Raw genomic sequence first — 18160 nt, forward strand, 5'->3', positions numbered from 1 at the left:
GTCCTGCTGGTCCCTTTGGTGCTGCCCCACCTGCACCAAAATCAATTCCAAACATCTCAAACAGCCTCCCTATCCCTGGATACATTAACAGCACATTGACCCAGACAGCTCCTCCTGCAGTGCCCACCTGGAGTTCCCGTCCTGGGACAAACCACATTTCCTATCAGAGATGTAGAAAGGGAGAGCTCTGGTGATGCTTTTTCCTGGTCTTAAAATCAAGAGTCATACACGGTTAGAAGGGGAAAAGGGATTTTACCTTGGGATTTATTTTAAGGATCCTTAGGTGTACACGTCCAGGTCATATGCATCAAGATGCACCCCACCGAGTCTATCTCTGTCTCTGTGTCACTCCCCCCCCAACATTGGGTATAACATTATAAGTTTTACTAATTAGCATATCTATCAAAGATTCCCCAATGAGAGGCTCAAGTGAGCCCCCCTCCCCAAGGAACCTTCCCCTGGATGGTTCTATCTTGGTTTACAGAATGTGTTCTGGAGAGGACCTTGGGCTCTGGGGCACACTGATCCCTGGCTACGAAGCTTCTAAAATGTTGAGTCTCTCAGCTTGACAAACAAGTCCAAGAATGTAGGCAAAAAGCACTGGGAATACAGAAGTTATAAAAAGGTATAACAGGGGTATAAAAGAAAAGGCAAAAATCTTCATGGCATCACTGGGAAGGACACCCATGGACACCTGACCATCCATGTCCAGCACACGCCGGTGTGGGAAACCCTTGTAACCAGGAGAGCTCCACACAGAAGCAAAGCTGATACAATTCCCTGCTTCATTTTGGGCAAGACAAATCCTGTAGGCGCAGGGAGCAGATCCTGGGTCCTATAAAAGCTGGTTCCAGGTCTTGACCATGAAATAACAGCTCAGGTGCTGCTGCTGGCTTGTCTTTGAGCCCCGCAGCCTGGTCAGGGGTGGTGTCCCTGCAGAGGGTGCAGAGCAGCACCAGCACAGCCACGGAGCACTGCCGTGGATCAGAGCGCTCATGGATCGGATCAGAGCGTTCGTGGATCAGCGCTGTTTGTGTATCCCCTCTCAGACCCTTCTAAAGATTCTGCTTTTATCTCCACGTGTTTTAAGAACCTCCAGCCCAGCCCCAGGAGCTGCTGGAGCAGGAGTTGGATCCAGGGCAGATCCCGCCTTACACAGAAGATCCTCAGAGGGAAAGGTTTTGCAAGAGCCCGACTGGGGTGACCTCATAGAGGCTTTCTGCACAAGGCCTTGGGGAAGATGTGATTCCTCCCAGCGCTTCCAGTTTGCTCCTTATGACAAACGGCAGGAGAAGAGGGGTCTGTGGGAGGAGCCCGGCCACCAGGGAATTCCGGGGCTTTCATCCTGTCCCAGATTCTCCTTCCCTGCTGCAGTGCGGGGCTGAGTGTGCTCTGCCCAGAGCTGCTGTGTTTGCCCTCCTGGTCCCTGTGTGGGGGTCAGGAGGGGACAGGAGGGGACCAGCAGCCCCCCCGTCTGTGCCGTCCCATCAGCTCAGTGCCCTGCGGGGACAGAGCAGAGTTTTTCCAACTGAAACGCGGGGCCCCCATGGAAGGAGCTTATTTTCACCTGCGGCAGGTGGGCGAGGGCTCCCTGTGGGACCCGGGCTGTAATTCCTGAGCCGACTGGTCAGGAATGGGATGGGATTTGGACGCTCGTTGTGTCTGGATTGAGTCACGTCTCTGGCAGGAAGCAGCGAGTTTGGGAAGTGTGTAATGGAGCCTCTCGTGCCACGGGAGCCTCGGGGGATGCCTGGTGGGAGGGAGGGGAGGACGGACCACCCAGGCACTGCCTGTCCCCTCCCGAGCCACGGGACAGGGCTGGCAGTGCCCAAAGCCCGGAGCTGCCGCCCTCCCGCAGGGTCACCCTGGGGACGGTGACAGGGTGTGAGCCCTCCGTGTCCCCAGAGGAGCCGGGGCTGAGCCGCACGGGCCGGGGACAGCACATCTTTCTCGTATTTGGGGGCAATGTCCCCATGTATGCGATTTCATAATCGCAATCCTGAGCAGTGCAGTCAGAGAGCAGAAGGGGGACGCCCGCGGCAGGGGCAGAGGGTGGGAGCCGGAATGGGCTGAGGTGGGACAACGTGGGAGGATGCTCCCAAAAAAACAGCAGGAGAAACCAACGAATTCCAGTGAGCCCAGGAACTCCACCCAAGACAACCCCGGCAGCGGGGCTGGTCTGCGCCCCAGGACAGCCCCTCTCGCGGGTGGGCAGAGCCCGGGGGTCACACGAGCTGTCCCCATCTCCAATCCCATCACTGGCAGCTCCTGGGCGTGGCCCGGCGCCTGCGTCCCTCTTTCCAGGGAGCCCTGCGGCGGTGACAGTCCCCGTTTGCTCAGAGCACCGTAAATAAAGCGGCTTTTGGCCAACACCCGCGGCCGAGTCCTGCTCCGGGCCAGGAGTTTCAGCGCTGAGCTCACTCCTGTCCCAGCCCCAGCGCGTCCCCGCCCGGTGCTGGGAGGAGCAGGGATGCAGGGAATGAGCGCTGGCGGGTGCACCCAGCTCAGGGAGAAAGGGAGAGGGCAGGAAAAGGAGTCAGAGCTGAGGATGGGGTTATTCTGCTTAAAAAACTGCAGATCTCCTGCTCGGGAGGTGCTGGTGGCCCATCCCAGAGGGATCAGAGCGGGGTGGGGCCAAAGGGAACCTCCCAAGGGAGGTCTGAGCCCCGCAAGACCGTGCTAAGGAGAGCAGGAGGAGGCAGGTTCAGAACAAGCAAAAAGAGGGTTTTATTCAGTGTGTGGTTGCTCTGTGACAGGCTGGGCACAGGTCCTGTGTGTGCTGAGCTTGTCCCGCTGTCAGGCCCAGAGGGAGCTCGGGGAAGAGGTTTCCATCAGGATGAGTTATCTGCACTCATGGAAACACCCCTGCCTCGAGCGGTCCCTGCCCTGGGAGAGCCCAGCCCTGCACAGGAGGTGCCAGCACCCCTCTGCCCCTTCTGGGAGGCTCCGTGCTCTGTGCTGGCATCAGCGCAGCCTGGAGCTGCCCAGGCTGCCCGGGTGGCACCAGGAGCTGATGCCAGAGGGTTCCCCAGCCCTGATGGACAGAGCAGTCCGGTGCTGAGGGAACACATCCAGGAGGAGGAGGATTCCAGGAGCTCCCTCTGGTTCAAACATTCCTGGAAATGAACAATCCCTTCCTCTGGGAGCCCCCTGCCCCAGGAAGAGCCTTGCTCTGGAAAAAGCGGCATGAGGACAACCTGAGCGAGCACAGCTCCAGGCTGGGCTCTGGCAGGACACGGAGCCAAGGCCGCTCCTGGTGTGACACGGATCCGGCCGGGCCCGGCCAAGCTCTGCATCACTTCCACCAAATCCCTGTCCCTGCAGAGCCGGATCTGTCACACAGCCGGACACTCGGCATGGCCTGCAGGATCCTCCTCCCTGGGGCTGGGCTCCTTTCCAGATGCCTTTGGGATGTGCCAGGGGGGTGGAACAATTTCCAGGATTTATTGTTTACAGCCAGAGGTGCTCATTCTATGAGGGATACACAGGGAAATGCCTGTGGAGCCACCTCCAAGTCATTCCTTCCCTGGGATCACATCCAAAAGCTCTCACCACAGTCCCAAAATATCCCTTTCCTTCCAGTATGCCCACGTTCCTCTTCCTCTGCCTGGTTAAGAGACCCTCGGGGCTGGGCTGAGAGCTCTGCCGGGGTTTCCCAGGATTATTTAGCGGGATTGCTCTGCCATGCCCAGCTCGCCGTGGCCTTTCCTTGCAGGAGAAGCTGAGCTGGGGCCACAGACCTGCCCTGACCCCCCAGACCCTGGCAGTGCAGCCCGGGCTGTGCCACGGCCCCCAGCCCTCCCTGGGCTTTCCCAACTCCCGGAGTGTGTGGGATGCACAGCAAAGCCCAGCACGCTGGGGAAGGGCAGAGGGCAGCTCTTCCAGGGCCGCCGCTGAGAGAGCACCGGGCAGGACGAGATAAGAACATCTCTGGGAAATCTGAGTCACCCTGGCGTTCCGTGGGGTGGGAGCGGTGGGAACGCTGTCCTGGCAAGAGCTCGGACAGCTCGAGCCTCTCCTGACACAGCAGAGCAGCCTCGGCACTGCCAGGGCAGGGGGAAGCCAGGGATGGCTGTTCCTGTGTGGAGCAGTGAGAGCTGCAGCGAACAGCCGCCCTCCAGGCCCTGCCTCCCTCCTCCCTGTGCTGCTGGCCTGCCTTTATTCCCTGTAGGAAACGTGCCAGTGCCAGCCCCCCGTCCCCATGCATGGCTTGGACCTTTTCCTGGGGGAGGAAAGTGCCAGTTTGGGACTCCCCAGCCCATCCCAGCAGTGCCAGCTCCAAAGGATGGGTGGCGAGAAGGTTTGGGAGGCCCAAACAAGGCCCTGGCACCCTCTGGCAGTGGCAGGGAGCTTTGTCACTCGTGGGGGCTGGCACGGCCTCACCCATGGGCACATCAGCCCCATCTCCCATCCTGTGTGTGAGGACAGAGCCTGGCCTTTCACCCCACTTTTGGGACAAAAGGCTTCTGGTCCATGGCTTTGGCACTGGTCCGACACAGTGAACCCCCAGTGACCTTCCCCCATCACCAGCCGGGTGCTCCCCAAAGATCTCATGCCAGGGAGCAGAGACAGACCCTTTCTTGGGAAGTCAGTTTATTTATGGTTCATCTGCACAGCCCTGGCACAGGTCTGTGTTGGTGGGAAGGAGAGGGGCAGCGAGGAGACACCAAGCTCCAACTCCAGCAGTTAAATATTAGAAGTAATTTCTATCCTACTCTGAGCCAGACAGGCTCTTTGGGTGTGCTTTGTCACACTTGGGGCTGGACACACCAAACCCACCTGCTGAGAGCTCCTGGGACACCGGGATTCCTCGGATGTGGGGGGTGTCCTGAGGGCCCCATGGGGTTAAAATGGATTTGACTTCACCTGTATGGGGTTGGTTTAAACAAATGACCAAAAGTTAAATCAGTTAATTGGAACCTTCTTCTGTGGTTGTCAGTGACTGACACTGTTCAGCTACCAGCAAACACAGGTCATGAATGGCAATAAATTGCAATAAATTCCACATCTCGCAGTGTCCAGGCAGTGCTTCCACAGCTTGGATCCACGTCCATGCTTTAAATTCCCTCCAGACACCGAGATCGTCACCGTTTCCTGTCACAGCTGCTGAGTCCTGCAGACTTCCAAGGTTTCAGCCCTTGAGTTGTGCTCATTTTTTATTCCCTTTCCTTGAAGGCCCTGACACATCCCCGGCTCCGGCGGCTCCCGGCTGGAGGCTCTTGGGCGTTGCTAAATCACATTTAAGGAAAACAGCTCAGAGCATCCCACACACGGACCCGGTGTCTGCCAGGGCTGCGAGCAGCAGCCAGATCTTGGCTTTTTGTTCGGAATGACACAGGAAAGACAGAATGTCTCCCCGCCGACCCCGGGAAGGGTCACACAGATGGCTTCCAGGCCCGGCAGAGGTTTAGGACATGGGATAATTCCCGTGCACATGAGCTGTGCTGCTTCCTCTTGTGTAACTACAGGATTTTTGCAGCTGGAAGTCAGAGGTCCTGCGGCTCAAACCACGAGAGCAGAGCCAAGAGCTTTGCCAAGAGGGGCCAGGGCTGGAATTTCCTCCTGGTACATATTTAGAGCGGGAGAGACCTGAGCTGTGGGTTCACATCTGGGGCTGTGGATGCTCCCAGCTGGAGGAGGACACTCAGGAGGCAGAGCTGGGAGTTATTCCCCAAGGGAATTGCAAGGCTCCTGCTGCTTCAACACCTTTGGGTGTTGTTGAGCCTAAGTTAAGCAGCCACCAAAGTTCAAAACTCCATGCAATCCATCCCACATAGGTGGGCAATCCCAGTGACCCTGTCACACACCTGCCTCTCCCAGCCTGGCAAAGGCCATCCCAGAACAGGGAAATCTGGATTTCCAGGGAAATCTACCTTCTCTCAACCAGATTTGCACAGGTCAAGGTGGAGCCAGGCAGCGACAGCCAAACTGCAGGCTCCTCAAGCTCCTGTGTGGATCAGCCCAGGGATCAGCCCAGGCAGGATCCTTTCCTGGGGAGCATTTATGAAATCACAGCTTATTCCCCAAAATCGGGGCAGTCCCGAGGGCTGTTGGAGGAGCCAGCCCAGGCAGCCGGTCCCACACACACAGGGCTGGCAGCAAATTCGCTTTTTACTGGCTTTTTCCAGCTGCAGCGGTTGCTCACACCCCCTGTGACAGCAGAGCAGTGAATCATGTTCCCGTTATATCCCATCGCATCCCGCTCTCTCCCTGCCCGGCCCCAGCGCTGGTTTTGGTGGCCGCTCCCCTCTTTGCCCGCAGGCAGCTCCTGGCGCTCCCCGGGCCGCACGATCGATCCCGGGACTTGTTCCCAACGAGCCCGTCCCGAAAGCTTTCCCTGCTCCATTTTAAAATTGTTATTTATTTAATTGTTCTTGGACCAAAAGGGTAAGGGCTCCCTCTGCTGCCGTGAGAGCACGGATCGAAGTCCCGGCAGGGGCTGGGAGGGAGCCAGGGCAAGGGGCAGCCCAGCCGTGCGGCTCCAGGTGTTTGCTGCTGCTGCTCTCAGACACCAGGGCCGCGGGGATGAGGAGGGTTTGTCCGGGGGCTCGCTGGTTTGATGTCCCCTAAAGGCTGCCCAGTCTCGTCACACCCCAGGGGATGCTGCCCTCCCCACCCTGCTGCAAACGGAGGAAAATTCCACAGGGATGCTCCAGATCCTGCATTTTTCTCCCGTTGTGCTGAGGATTGGGGTGTCCCACGTGCAGCAGCTGCAGAAGAGCTTGGGGAGGTCAGTCTGATCCTCCTCGTGTGGCTGGGGGAGCCTTGTGAAGGCTCCACATCCCAGAACTCCAACCTGCATCCAGCCCTGGCTGCTGTCCTGCCCCAGCTCGTGGCTGAGTCCCCCGCTCTGTGTGCCAGGGATGGAGCAGGAATCAAGCAAAGTCCCTGTCCCCATCTCCATCCAGTCCAGTCCTAATTAAACCAAGCTTTTGGGCAATTAAAACATGAGAAATCAAGGGCTCACAAAAGGGGAGGGAATAGTTTTTCCCTCATCCAAAGAGTTTTTAGGTGAGGGTTTGGGTTGGGACCTCTGCCCACAGGAGGGTTCGTCACCTCTAGTGGGCTCTCAGGGGCTGGGAAGGAGGTGTGGGAGTTCCCAAGGCCAGAGTGATACAAATTCCTTTGCAACAGGGTCTGGATGTGAGGGAGGGCTCCAACAAGAACAAAACATAATCCGTGTGAGAAGAAACTGAGGTGAGTTTAAACCTGAGAGGAGAGGGAGCAAGTGACAAGCACTGAAGGTCCCACTGGGGGAGAGGATCTCTCTGCGGGGCAGAAGTGACACAAACCATAAAACAGGGCCGGACCCAACAGGGGTGCCCTCAGTAGGAAACGGTGAGTAAGAGCTGAGCCCTCCCCTGCTCTGGAGTCACAGCAGCAGCAGGGAGAGTGTCCGTGGCACAAAAGCTGAGTGACTCACGGGCTCCAGCCGTTACTATGGAGTTGTTTACACAGTGCTTCGGACGAAAAAAAAGGAGGAAAAAACGCTACAGAGCTCACCCAAAATGAATGAAATGGAAGGAGGTTGGTGACACGAGGAGGGATAACTCAGAGGAACAACCCCACAGGCCCAGGAGGTTTCCAGGAGGAGTCCGGAGGGCTCAGGGATGAACTCACGGTGCATTAATCCCCAGACTGATGCTTCTCCTGGTGCCAGATGGGTGGGACGTGGCAAGGGTGATCCTGGTGGTTTTTAAGGATTCTTGGAGGAATGTGAGGAACAACAGAGCAGAAAGTCCAACTCCCATGTGGAGCAAACTGTTGGGACTTCTACAGACCAGGGTTCACAGAGAGAATCAGCTGAAGAACCTCAGCGTGGCTTTGGCAAATATTCTGGGGGATATCAAAGCTCTTGGAAAGTGCAGCAATGGGGGATGGGCTGGCCTGGCATTAACAGCCAGCACGGAGCAGAAAGGGAGCAGGACAGCACAGAAAACCCTTCTGCTCTTACCTGGGGGTATCAAAACTGCTCCTCGGAGGCTTCACCGTGCTCTGAAAGCCCAGGGGCTGGAGCAGAGCCTGCTGGAGGATCATTTCTGTGGGAGCAGTGTCCCTGCAGAGCATTGGCATCATTCTCAGCCCTTCCAGGGTAAGCAAAGAAACAAAAGTACTTGGGAGAGATGGAATCCCACATCTCCCTATGTCCTGAGTCTTCTCTTGCAGTCCAGCTGCTCAACCATCCTTACAAAGGTCCTCCTGGACATGAAACCGCAGTGTCCCCTGGACATCTCCACCCCAGTAAAACCTGTGCCCTTGCTGGGAGATGGCAATCCCTGTCCTGGAGGATGCTGAGTGCTCCTGGCGCTGTGCTATGGGCTGAGACCATGGGTATGAGGGGGCACCCTGGATCTCCAGAAGTCGATCCAGCAGGATCCCGACAGCAGTTTAAGTCTGTCTGGGATTTCAAATCCCACATTTAATGCAAACCCAGTCTCTTTGCAAACACCAGACCCCCTGGCCTGGCCTTCCCTCTGCAGACGGACACAAAATAACCCGGCAGGTGCCACACGGAGAGGTGGAGCCTCTCACCGTGGTTACCTGTGGAGCACTGCTGCAGGACACTGCAGACCCCAGGAATCCGTCTGGGCTCAGAATCAGCCAAATGAATGGCACCAAAACCCACAGAGGGAGCCCCAAACCCGCGGAGGTCCAAAGGTGCTCCAGGAAGCGTGGCCAGGATTTGGCCTTTTCCATGCGGCTTTGCCAGGCCAGGAATTGGCTTGAGGCGAGCCTGGGGCTTGAGGGGCTCACTGGGCCAGGAGCCTTTCCTGGTGTAATAAGTGAATTGGTTTCAGGGTGTTGGTTATTACTGTTTAGATGAGATATAAAAGAGGGGAGCTGAGGGTGGAATAGATGGACATGTTAATTGAAGGGAAGCTGCGAGACTGTACGGGTGTAATGCTGGGATGTAACCCTGGATGGGGATATAACAAGGACCCAGTGGGTTTAACAGAAGGAACTTTCTGGTGCATTGCTTCGTAGGGTACAAGGGATGGGGACGATGCCCTGCACTGGGACTGGAGAACGAGCCAAGCAATGAAGCGGAGTTGTTTGGAAAGGATTGGTGAGGAATGCACGGAGGTACAGACCGACCAGCGGACAGGGAAGGCACCGATCAGCACGAGGATTGAGAAATGCACCAGTTTGTGGCACCAGAGACTCTAAAAGCCACCAGGTGCTCTGCACCGCGTCCTCCTGCGCACCTGGGGCTCCAAGGGAGCGCCCAGCGGGTCTCACTGTCTTGGTGGTGGATTGTTTTATTCTGGGTTCCCGCTCTCAGCAGGTAATAAATAAACGAGTTGGCTTTTCCTTTCAAAAGTCTCAGCCTCGTTTGCCACACTGGGACACGGCTGGGAGCAGGGAGAGGCTGCCCCGTGCGATGCTGGCCCCGGGGAGCAGCCGGGGCCGAGCGGCGGAACCCGGCACGGAGCATCCCCGAGGCCAGCTGTCCCCAGGGCAGGAGAGGGAGGAACTGGAGCGGCATCGGCCCAGCCGGGGTGCTTTGGGCACACGCAGAGCCAGCGGCCCCGCGGCCCGGAGCCCCCACAGCAGCCGCGTCTCCTCCCTGCCCTCCCCGCAGCCCCGGGCAGGGAGAGGCGCCGGCTCCCCCGGGTTTGCCCAGGGCAGCGCTCGCTCCGTGCTCCCAGCCCGGGGCTCTTTGCCCAGGGAGGCAGGAGGGAAGCGAGCAATTCCTTCCTGCACGGAGCCCTGGAAGTGGCGCCGAGTCCTGGCCAGATTCCAGCGCCCTCGGCCGCAGCTTTTGGTCTCCAAAAGGTCACGTTCCGGAGGCTGCAGCTTTGTTCTGGAAATGCCAGCTGGGATGTCCTGTCCTGTCCCATGTATGGCCTTGGCAAGCAGCGACAACAGAGCCTCCCTGCAGCCCTCCAGCCCCAGCCAGGCTCCAAGGGATCCACGGAGGAACAGGCAGGCTCCAAGTGCCCAGACCCGCCCCCCTCAGCATCGTGGACAGCACCGAGGGAGGGGAATGGGGGAAAACTGCCTGGGAAGCTCTTTGGGGTTAGAATGTCCCGATGCATCCCAGTAATGCGTCAAAGCACAGTGCCAGAGAAAGCACTGCCTCTGTCCCTGAATTCCAGCCCCTTCCCGGGGGATCCAGCACCCAGCAGCTGGATCAGGGTGGTCCAGGGGTGCTGGATCAGGGTGAGGGAACAGGGGGAGGGAGGGGACACGTCCCCACTGTCACCAGACAGCAACAGAAGGATCAGTATGAGCACCCCAGACAGACAGGGTGCCCCAGGGCCTGGTCTATCCCAGCTCCTTGCTGGCCCATATTCCAAGGACTCCAAGCAGGGCTCTGCCTGTGAAATGAGGATAATCCCGAGCCCATCTTCCAGCTGTGCTTGCAGCATCCGATCTGTATTTCCTATTTCAGAGCAAAGAGATTACTATTATTATTATTACTATTACTATTATTATTATTATTATTATTGCTGCTGCTCCTGGAGAATTTCTGCTCTGTAAACCCTCCAAGTTCAGCCCCCACCCAGGGCTGAGGTGGGGCCAGGATTACTCAGCTGATGCTCAAGAAACTGGCTCAGTCTGGAGCCCTGGGGCTTGTGGAAAAAAGCACATTCAGAGGATTTCTCTGCTCTGAGGCAACTCCCACTTCCTGCTCCCCAGGAAACCCCAGTTCACAGCGAGTGAGAATCAAACCAGACTCACACCCAACTGCAGCAGAGATAAGAAATTTGGTTCTGATCCACGACAGAAATGTAATAGACTGCCAGTTTCTCAGAAGCCAAAAGCCTGAATGTTTGCCAAGAGCTAAAAATAACCCACACAGGGCTCTGTTTAAAGGCACCTACTAAGAAATGCCTCTGTCCTTGGTTAAATAAACTGCAACTTCCAGAAAAGCCCTGTTTTCCAGGAGTCTGGGGGGAGCTTTGGCAGCAGGTGAATAAACATGAAGTCCAAAACTTTGAGCACATTTTAGAAGCAGCAGCTCGTGGCTGGAGCTTTGCCAGCCCCTCGGCCCAGCAGCAAACAGGGGCTGGAGCAGGGAGGATTCCCGTTCCTCCCTGCAGGACCTGCACTTGCACGTCCCCATGTGGCTGCTGAAGTGTCTCTGCTTCAGGGTTTGACTGGATTTGGCCTCTTTACATTGATTCTCAGAAATAACTGATCCCTTGGATGTAAATGGGACTGAAGTTCCTCTGGTGGGGGCACTGAGCACTCACGGGGGTCTGGGCAGGGAGCACCTGTGAGTGCCCTCAAAGGAGATGAGTCCTGGAGTGACTTCAGCTCTGCATGGTGACAGCCCCAGCAGCCTGGGCAGTGTTTGCCCAGGGAAAGCTCTGCAGACCCCTGGGTGACAGGAACTGTGCCAGAGCTGGAGGAACAGCACTGTTTAAATGGACAATAAACCCCTGCTAAAGGCACCTGACAAGGACACGGGCTAGAAATGAAGCTGAGCCATGAACCACAGAAGGGATGTCTGGGCTGGTTAAACAAAGCAGTATTTTAATTTCCATATTTTATAAATAAGTATTTACAAAAGGAAGGTATCAATCCAAAGAGTTGAACAAAGGTACAGCTCCCAGCACTGCAGAGTACAGGGAGAGGAACCAGGTTAATGCAACCCCACAATTCACAACACCCAGGAGTCAAAAAGAAATCACATTCTTCATGTAAAATTCCTCACCCAGAATGTTCAGCACCCACTGCTGTGGAAGCATGAGCTCCAGGGACAGAACCTCATGAGAAGGAACTGAGCACAGATGAGCTCAGAACACACCACTGCCATCCCGCTGAGCACGGCAAGCCACCATCCCACAAAAGGCTCTTCCCCAGCTCAGAGCCCTTGGGGAGCTTAAGGACAGCACAGGGCACGGACTGCAGGAAGGGAACACCCTGCCAGTCCCACTGCCTGTGCCCCTGTGCCAAGGGAACTGCTGACCACATCCCCCACGCCCTCCTGGCCTGAGGAAAGGCCCCTCCCAGGACACCCCATGGCCTCAGTGTAACAGGTCAGGCACACAGGGGCCACTCTCACAGCCCCTGGCTGGACCTGGGGCTGCAGCTTTCCCTGGACACTGGTTCTGCTCCTGCCACTCTCTCCAGACAGGCACAGGCCTGCAGGGGTTCCCACAGAACCAGGGGTTTGGGATGTTCCCCAGGTCTGTGGATGCTTCAGAAAACCAGGGCCTGCTCACAGGTCACTTTCTGCAGCTGCCATCAGATTTCAGTGATCTTCCCACCAGCTCCATTTCCTTCAGGTGCCCCTCACTGCAACCACTCAACGCCATTCCAGCCACACAATGAGGGATGCAGGGCCAAAAAATCACTCCCTAAACAGAAGCAGCAACAACCTCCAAGAGCAAAACCTGTCCACAACTGAAACTACCTGAGGCACCAAGCACTGGAGGAGCAGGAGAGTTGCCAAGGGTCAGCTTGTACATGGCTTTTCTGAAGTATCTCCAGCAATCTTCTCTTAACTCATCCAGTAGTTCTAAACCTGTATGAAACTCACGTAGGCGATCTTTTAATTTAAAGTTTAAGCAAATTAATTCTCATTAATCAAACTAAAGAAAGGACTTAAACACAAACTGCTAGTGGAAAATGGAATATAAGTTGCCAGGAGTGTTAACCTCAAGTCTTGCACAATTTATTTACTTCTTTTGATTCACACCTTGTGTGCAGCTCCCAAATTGGTCAGAGCAACCTTCTGTGTTGGTCACTGCTGAGAATCCAGCCTGGCCTGAGGCTCCAACCACACTCAGGATGCTGCTTGGTCCTCTGTAGCCATGGTCTGCAGGAGGCAAAATCAAAGAGGGTGGGAGAACCCTGTAAGTCACTGCTGGGATTTTGAGGCAAAATACTCATTTCTGCCAGAGCCTGGCCTGGGCCTCTGGGTAACCCCTGTGAGGGTAAAAGAATTCAGGAGCAAATCAAGGAGGAGATGGGCCCAGCACAGAGTGCCAAGAAAGGTCCATCAGTGTCTGAGCTTCTGGTCACACTGACAGCAGTAATTCCAGCAAGTATTTGTGAATCCATGGCAGCCAAAACACCTCTGCCAGAGCCATCAATACAGCCAGGAAAAGCAGTCAGCAGCAGTGAAGTGGCAGCCTGGAAGTGGAACTGGGGTGGTTGTTCCTGCTGCTGCACGGACCCCTGGCAGGAGGAAACCCAGAGCTGGGGAAGAACAGGAGCTGCTGGGAAGAGCTGGGTGGGAGTGGGAAAGAACACAAAGGGCAGTGGCAGCCCTTTCAGCCATGAGTGTTATTTCCACCAGTCATATTCCAGTAATTCCCAAGGCATTTATCCATGGCACTGGCCAATACCACAGCGCTGCACACGGGGCTGGATGGCAACAATCAGCTCTGTGCCTGAACTGACGGGGCTCACATTCCCCAGCTCAAATACCACCTTTTTTCTGTAGCCACCCTTGTTTTTCCCAGGGATTCCAAAGCCCTGGACACCTCACCTGCCGCAGGAACTGCTTCCCAAGGTAGTTGGTTGCCATGCTGGTCAGGTTCTTCCTGCTGCCAACCTTACACCTGATGTAGCCGTAGAGGTTGGCTCCCTGCAGCACCACCCCCATCACCACCACTGCCTGTGACAGGGAAAAAAGTCACCAGCTGCCACTCCTGGCTCAGACAGGGCCAGATCCACTGTGGAGCTCAGGGAGGGACTCACCAACCACTTCACTTTGAAAGAGAAGAGAGCACTGAAGGCAAAGATCACCCAGATCATCGGGCAGGTGATCAGGCCTAGCCAGAAAATTCGGGACTCTGCTTCAGATGAGGTTTTACCCCCTTGTGCTGACACCTAGAAACAGAGAGGAAATGGAAGTGATCGGGCTGCTCCATCTTACAGATCATGTCCTTAAAAACAGAGCAGAATCCCCACACTCCCTGGGATTTCCCTCCACACAACAGCTTCCAAGATTAATTTCTACATCACACAGAGACATCTCTGCAACAGAAAGCGTTTCCATTTAAGGGACTCCTTTCAATTTTCTCTCAGAATCACTGGAGGCAGCAGCATCAAAACCTCTTGGAATGCTTGGGGCTAAAAGGGTAAGTTTGGGAAAAATGACATTTCCTGCATGGTTCAGTTATGAAGCTTAGAAACAGCCAAAGGAGTAACTTGCACAAGCACCAATTAACAGAGGGTTCATAAACCAGAAACAATTACAAGATTAGAACAAAATCCTTTACCTTCCTGGCTTCAAACACCCAGTGACTTCTGCCATCATCATCCACCTGGTTCCACCAGCGAAGGCCAACCATGAGCCTCCCTGTGACGTTCTGAAAGAGAACCCATGGACTGTGTCATTTCGTGGGACAGGCACAAATAAACTACTGTTTTTGAGACATGAATATCACTGTCAATTATTTTTATACAGCAAGGCAAAGAAAACAAAAAGCACGAGAGGAACTCACCTTTACTGCCCAGAAGTCACAGGACAGGAGGAGGATGATGGTCACCATGCAGGCAATGAAGCTGCTGGTTAAGAGCTCACAGAGCAGATAAACAACTATGGCACTGACTCGGAAGAATAAGTGGAAAAATGACGCCACTGGGTGCCTGGAATGAAGGACAGGACAGTCACAGCTCCTGCAGGCAAGTGACATTGCCAAGGGACCTCCCAGCAACCCGCAGGACAAGGACCAGCACTGTAACATGAACCCAGCGTTCTGAAAATACGGGAAACAACTGCCTGGAAGCTGACACAAGGAAGAGACATCCCACATGCAGAGACAGCCCATGTGCAGGCAGGAGCTGGGGTGGGAGGGGACAGGCAGCTTTACCTGGTATTCAGTTTAGGGCAATTTTTGGCGTAAATTTAAAGAGGTTCTGACAGAGAAAACTCCCCCGAAGGAACACAGCAGATTTGTCTTTCTTTGTGATTTCAGAGAATCCCAGAATGGGCTGGGAGGGACCTTAAAGCTCCCCTGGACCCAACCCCCTGCCAGGGCAGGGACCCCTCCCAGCAGCCCAGGCTGCTCTGCAGTTCCTCTGCAACTGCCAGGTCGGAAAGGAGCAGGGCAGAGCCGAGGCCACCACGGCATGAGGGGATGGACACGGCTCCCTGCGGGATTTGGGCACAACAGGGAAGGAGCAGCTGGACTGAGCAGGCCAGGACATGGAGAGAGCAGGGCACAGAGCACACCTGGGAGTGGAGGCTGGGGAGGAGATCATGGACCAGCCCAGAACCAGCTCCTAACACAGCAAGAGCCCCCCTTACACAGAGTTGTATCCCTGTAGTTCCCTTACACCCAGGAATTAAACACAGGTTAAGTGTAAGGGCACTCAGAAGCAGGAAGGGACAGTTCTACAAATTCCAACAGGGCTTCTGGAAGTGGAGCTCTCAGTTACCCAGAAATTACTCTCCATTACTTCCAAATAAACGAAGAAGGGCTCAGCCATTACATGCTTTGATACAACATGACAATCCTTCCGTCCCTCCTCATGGCTCTGCCTGGAGCTCACCCAGGAACTCCCTCTGTCACCACTAACCTTATTTTTGACTTTTTGGATCTCCTGGATACATCATCATCTGCATCAAAAAGAGACACATCTTCAATGTCATCACTGCTGTCCTGAAGTGGGGAAGCAGAGGCAAAGGCTTACAGGAGGAAAATGAAACCATTTACAACTTCAGCCTGGGACAGTGCTGATTACCCAGAAAATCACAGAGGCAGCTCAGGATCAGAATTCATTTGGGAAGAATGCGAAGATGTAACCACATACAAGCCTACACTGTGATCTGAGAAATGATCAGCAGGCCTCGGTTTTGGTGAGCTGCACCTGGGCTGAGCCCCCTGAGCTGAGCAGAAACACCGTCTGCTCCCCGGCGTGGAAGGCTTTAACAAACGGCCTGGGACATTTGTTCTTCTTGCCTCAACAGCAACCCATGTGGGACGATATTTTTGTTCCTGAGCCTTCCAAGAGAGCCGCTGCCCAGGACTGTGGCCAGGACGGAAAGCTGCTCTGAGAAGAGCCCGTCTCCTGTGACCGCCCGGATAACCTGCGGTGCAAGGGAGCCCCCGGAGCGCAGCGTGTGTGCGTCAAACACCGCCGGGCAGCGGCTGCGGGGCCGAGCGGGGCTGGTGGTGCGGGTGGGCCTGCGGCGGCAGAAAGCGCCTCTGTGCCCCGCAGTTCGCCCGGGCCCACGGCCAGGCTCCCGCTCCGGTCCGCTCCCGGTCCTATAACCCGTGCCGCAACCCCTGATCCCAGTCCCAACGCGAATGCCGCTCCCGGTGCCGGTGCCGTGTCCAAGCCCCCGGTCCCGTACCATGGTCAGAGCCGCCACTTCCGCCCCGCCGCGCGCGTCACGGCCGCGGACCAATCGCGGCGCGCCCCGCTCCGTGATCCCGCCCACAGCCCGGTGCGTCACGGCCGCGGACCAATCGTGGCGCGCCCCGCCCCGCGCCCCGTCCCGGCCGCCCCGCCCCCCGCGCGTGCGCGCTGGCGGGCCCTGGGCGCGAGACGTGGCCGGGGCCGTTCCCGTTCCCGCCCAGGCGCCGTGAGGGGAGCGGGGCCCGGACCGGCACCGCCCTGACCGGCACCGCCCGGACCGCTCCCAGCCCGGACCGCTCCCAGCCCGGACCGCCCCCGGTGGAATTCCGCCAGCCGCTTCACAGGTCATCACAGGCTGTTGCTGAGAAATACAGTACCACGTAAAAACTCAGTTTAGTTTTTAATAAAGAGAGGTATTTGTAGAAGACGTTATTGCAGCTCTTTAGTAGTGTCTTGCTCCTTTCTGTTCACTGTGTGAAGCATCCAGCCTTTCTGCTGGAATAGCGACACTTCAGCTATAAACAGCACTTGGATGAAGCGCATTCTGTTCGGAGGCACCTGTTGAGCTGTGCAGGCAGAGCTGCTGTGACACCCACCAGTGTTGTAAACGAGGCTGAGACTTTTGAAAGGAAAAGCCAACTCGTTTATTTATTACCTGCTGAGAGCGGGAACCCAGAATAAAACAATCCACCACCAAGACAGTGAGACCCGCTGGGCGCTCCCTTGGAGCCCCAGGTGCGCAGGAGGACGCGGTGCAGAGCACCTGGTGGCTTTTAGAGTCTCTGGTGCCACAAACTGGTGCATTTCTCAATCCTCGTGCTGATCGGTGCCTTCCCTGTCCGCTGGTCGGTCTGTACCTCCGTGCATTCCTCACCAATCCTTTCCAAACAACTCCGCTTCATTGCTTGGCTCGTTCTCCAGTCCCAGTCCAGGGCATCGTCCCCATCCCTTGTACCCTACGAAGCAATGCACCAGAAAGTTCCTTCTGTTAAACCCATTGGGTCCTTGTTATATCCTCATCCAGGGTTACATCCCAGCATTACACCCGTACAGTCTCGCAGCTTCCCTTCAATTAACATGTCCATCTATTCCACCCTCAGCTCCCCTCTTTTATATCTCATCTAAACAGTAATAACCAACACCCTGAAACCAATTCACTTATTACACCAACACGGTAGCATCACAACAGGTGAATATCTATACTTTGGGGAGGGCAAGGACAACCTGAGTGACACCTGCTTACACCAAAACTACCAAAACTCTCGTGCCACCCCTCACCTGGCTCTGTGTGCTCGTGGGTGTATTGCGTCCTGCATGACCCAGTTTGTCACAGGTTGTGTCACATGCCTCAGTCCAGGTGCACAGAATGGGTCAGTTTAGTTCAAAGGTGAATAATTAAAGCACTAAAACTGACAGTACACTGGATACTAGGAAGGAATTCCTCCCTGTGAGTGTGCCAGGCCCTGGCACAGGGTGCTCAGAGCAGCTGGGGCTACCCCTGGATCTCTGGCAGTGTCCCAGGCCAGGCTGGACATTGGGGCTGGGAGCAGCCTGGGACAGTGGGAGGTGTCCCTGACCATGGCAGGGGTGGCACTGGATGGGCTTTGAGGTCCCTTCCAACCCAAACCATTCTGTGATTCCGTGATCCTATGAGAAACAGCCTCCCCTCAGATACATCTGTGACTTCACGTACCAGGCCTGACATCTTGCCACAGGTTAATTCCCTTCCAGGCCATCTCCAACACCCTCGCCCAGCTTTCCCTCTGCCGAGCTCAGCCGAAGCCGATCACAGAAGGACTTGGTCCAGCCCTGCCCTTGCGGGTGATCTCACCCCACCACCTTTGCCTGTCACCCCTTCCAAGTACCTCAGCACCCACAGCCGCAGGGAGGT

General features: G+C 55.9%; 2 protein-coding genes across 2 annotated transcripts in view; both read right to left on the reverse strand.

The window, feature by feature from the left end:
- Positions 1–1975, reverse strand: part of TEKT3 (tektin 3) — a gene marked incomplete at both ends in the record, with an annotated part of 49855 nt that extends 47880 nt beyond the window's left edge. The window contains one exon of the mRNA XM_082294187.1: positions 1777–1975. Coding sequence (XP_082150313.1) covers positions 1777–1975 — 199 coding nt within the window. The remainder of the gene's footprint in view (positions 1–1776) is intronic.
- A 9489-nt stretch (positions 1976–11464) lies between these two features.
- On the reverse strand, positions 11465–16287 carry LOC309580168 (Golgi apparatus membrane protein TVP23 homolog B-like). The gene is made up of 7 exons (XM_082293963.1): positions 16265–16287; positions 15487–15569; positions 14409–14553; positions 14184–14273; positions 13660–13791; positions 13448–13576; positions 11465–12772 (listed from the first exon to the last, which is right to left on the reverse strand). Exons 1-7 carry the CDS (start codon positions 16265–16267, stop codon positions 12740–12742), a joined length of 615 nt encoding a protein of 204 aa, XP_082150089.1. The 5' UTR covers positions 16268–16287; the 3' UTR covers positions 11465–12739.
- Positions 16288–18160: the final 1873 nt, after the last annotated feature.

This window comes from Coloeus monedula (assembly GCF_965178545.1).
Source record: "Coloeus monedula genome assembly, chromosome: 19".
Taxonomy (NCBI): domain Eukaryota; kingdom Metazoa; phylum Chordata; class Aves; order Passeriformes; family Corvidae; genus Coloeus; species Coloeus monedula.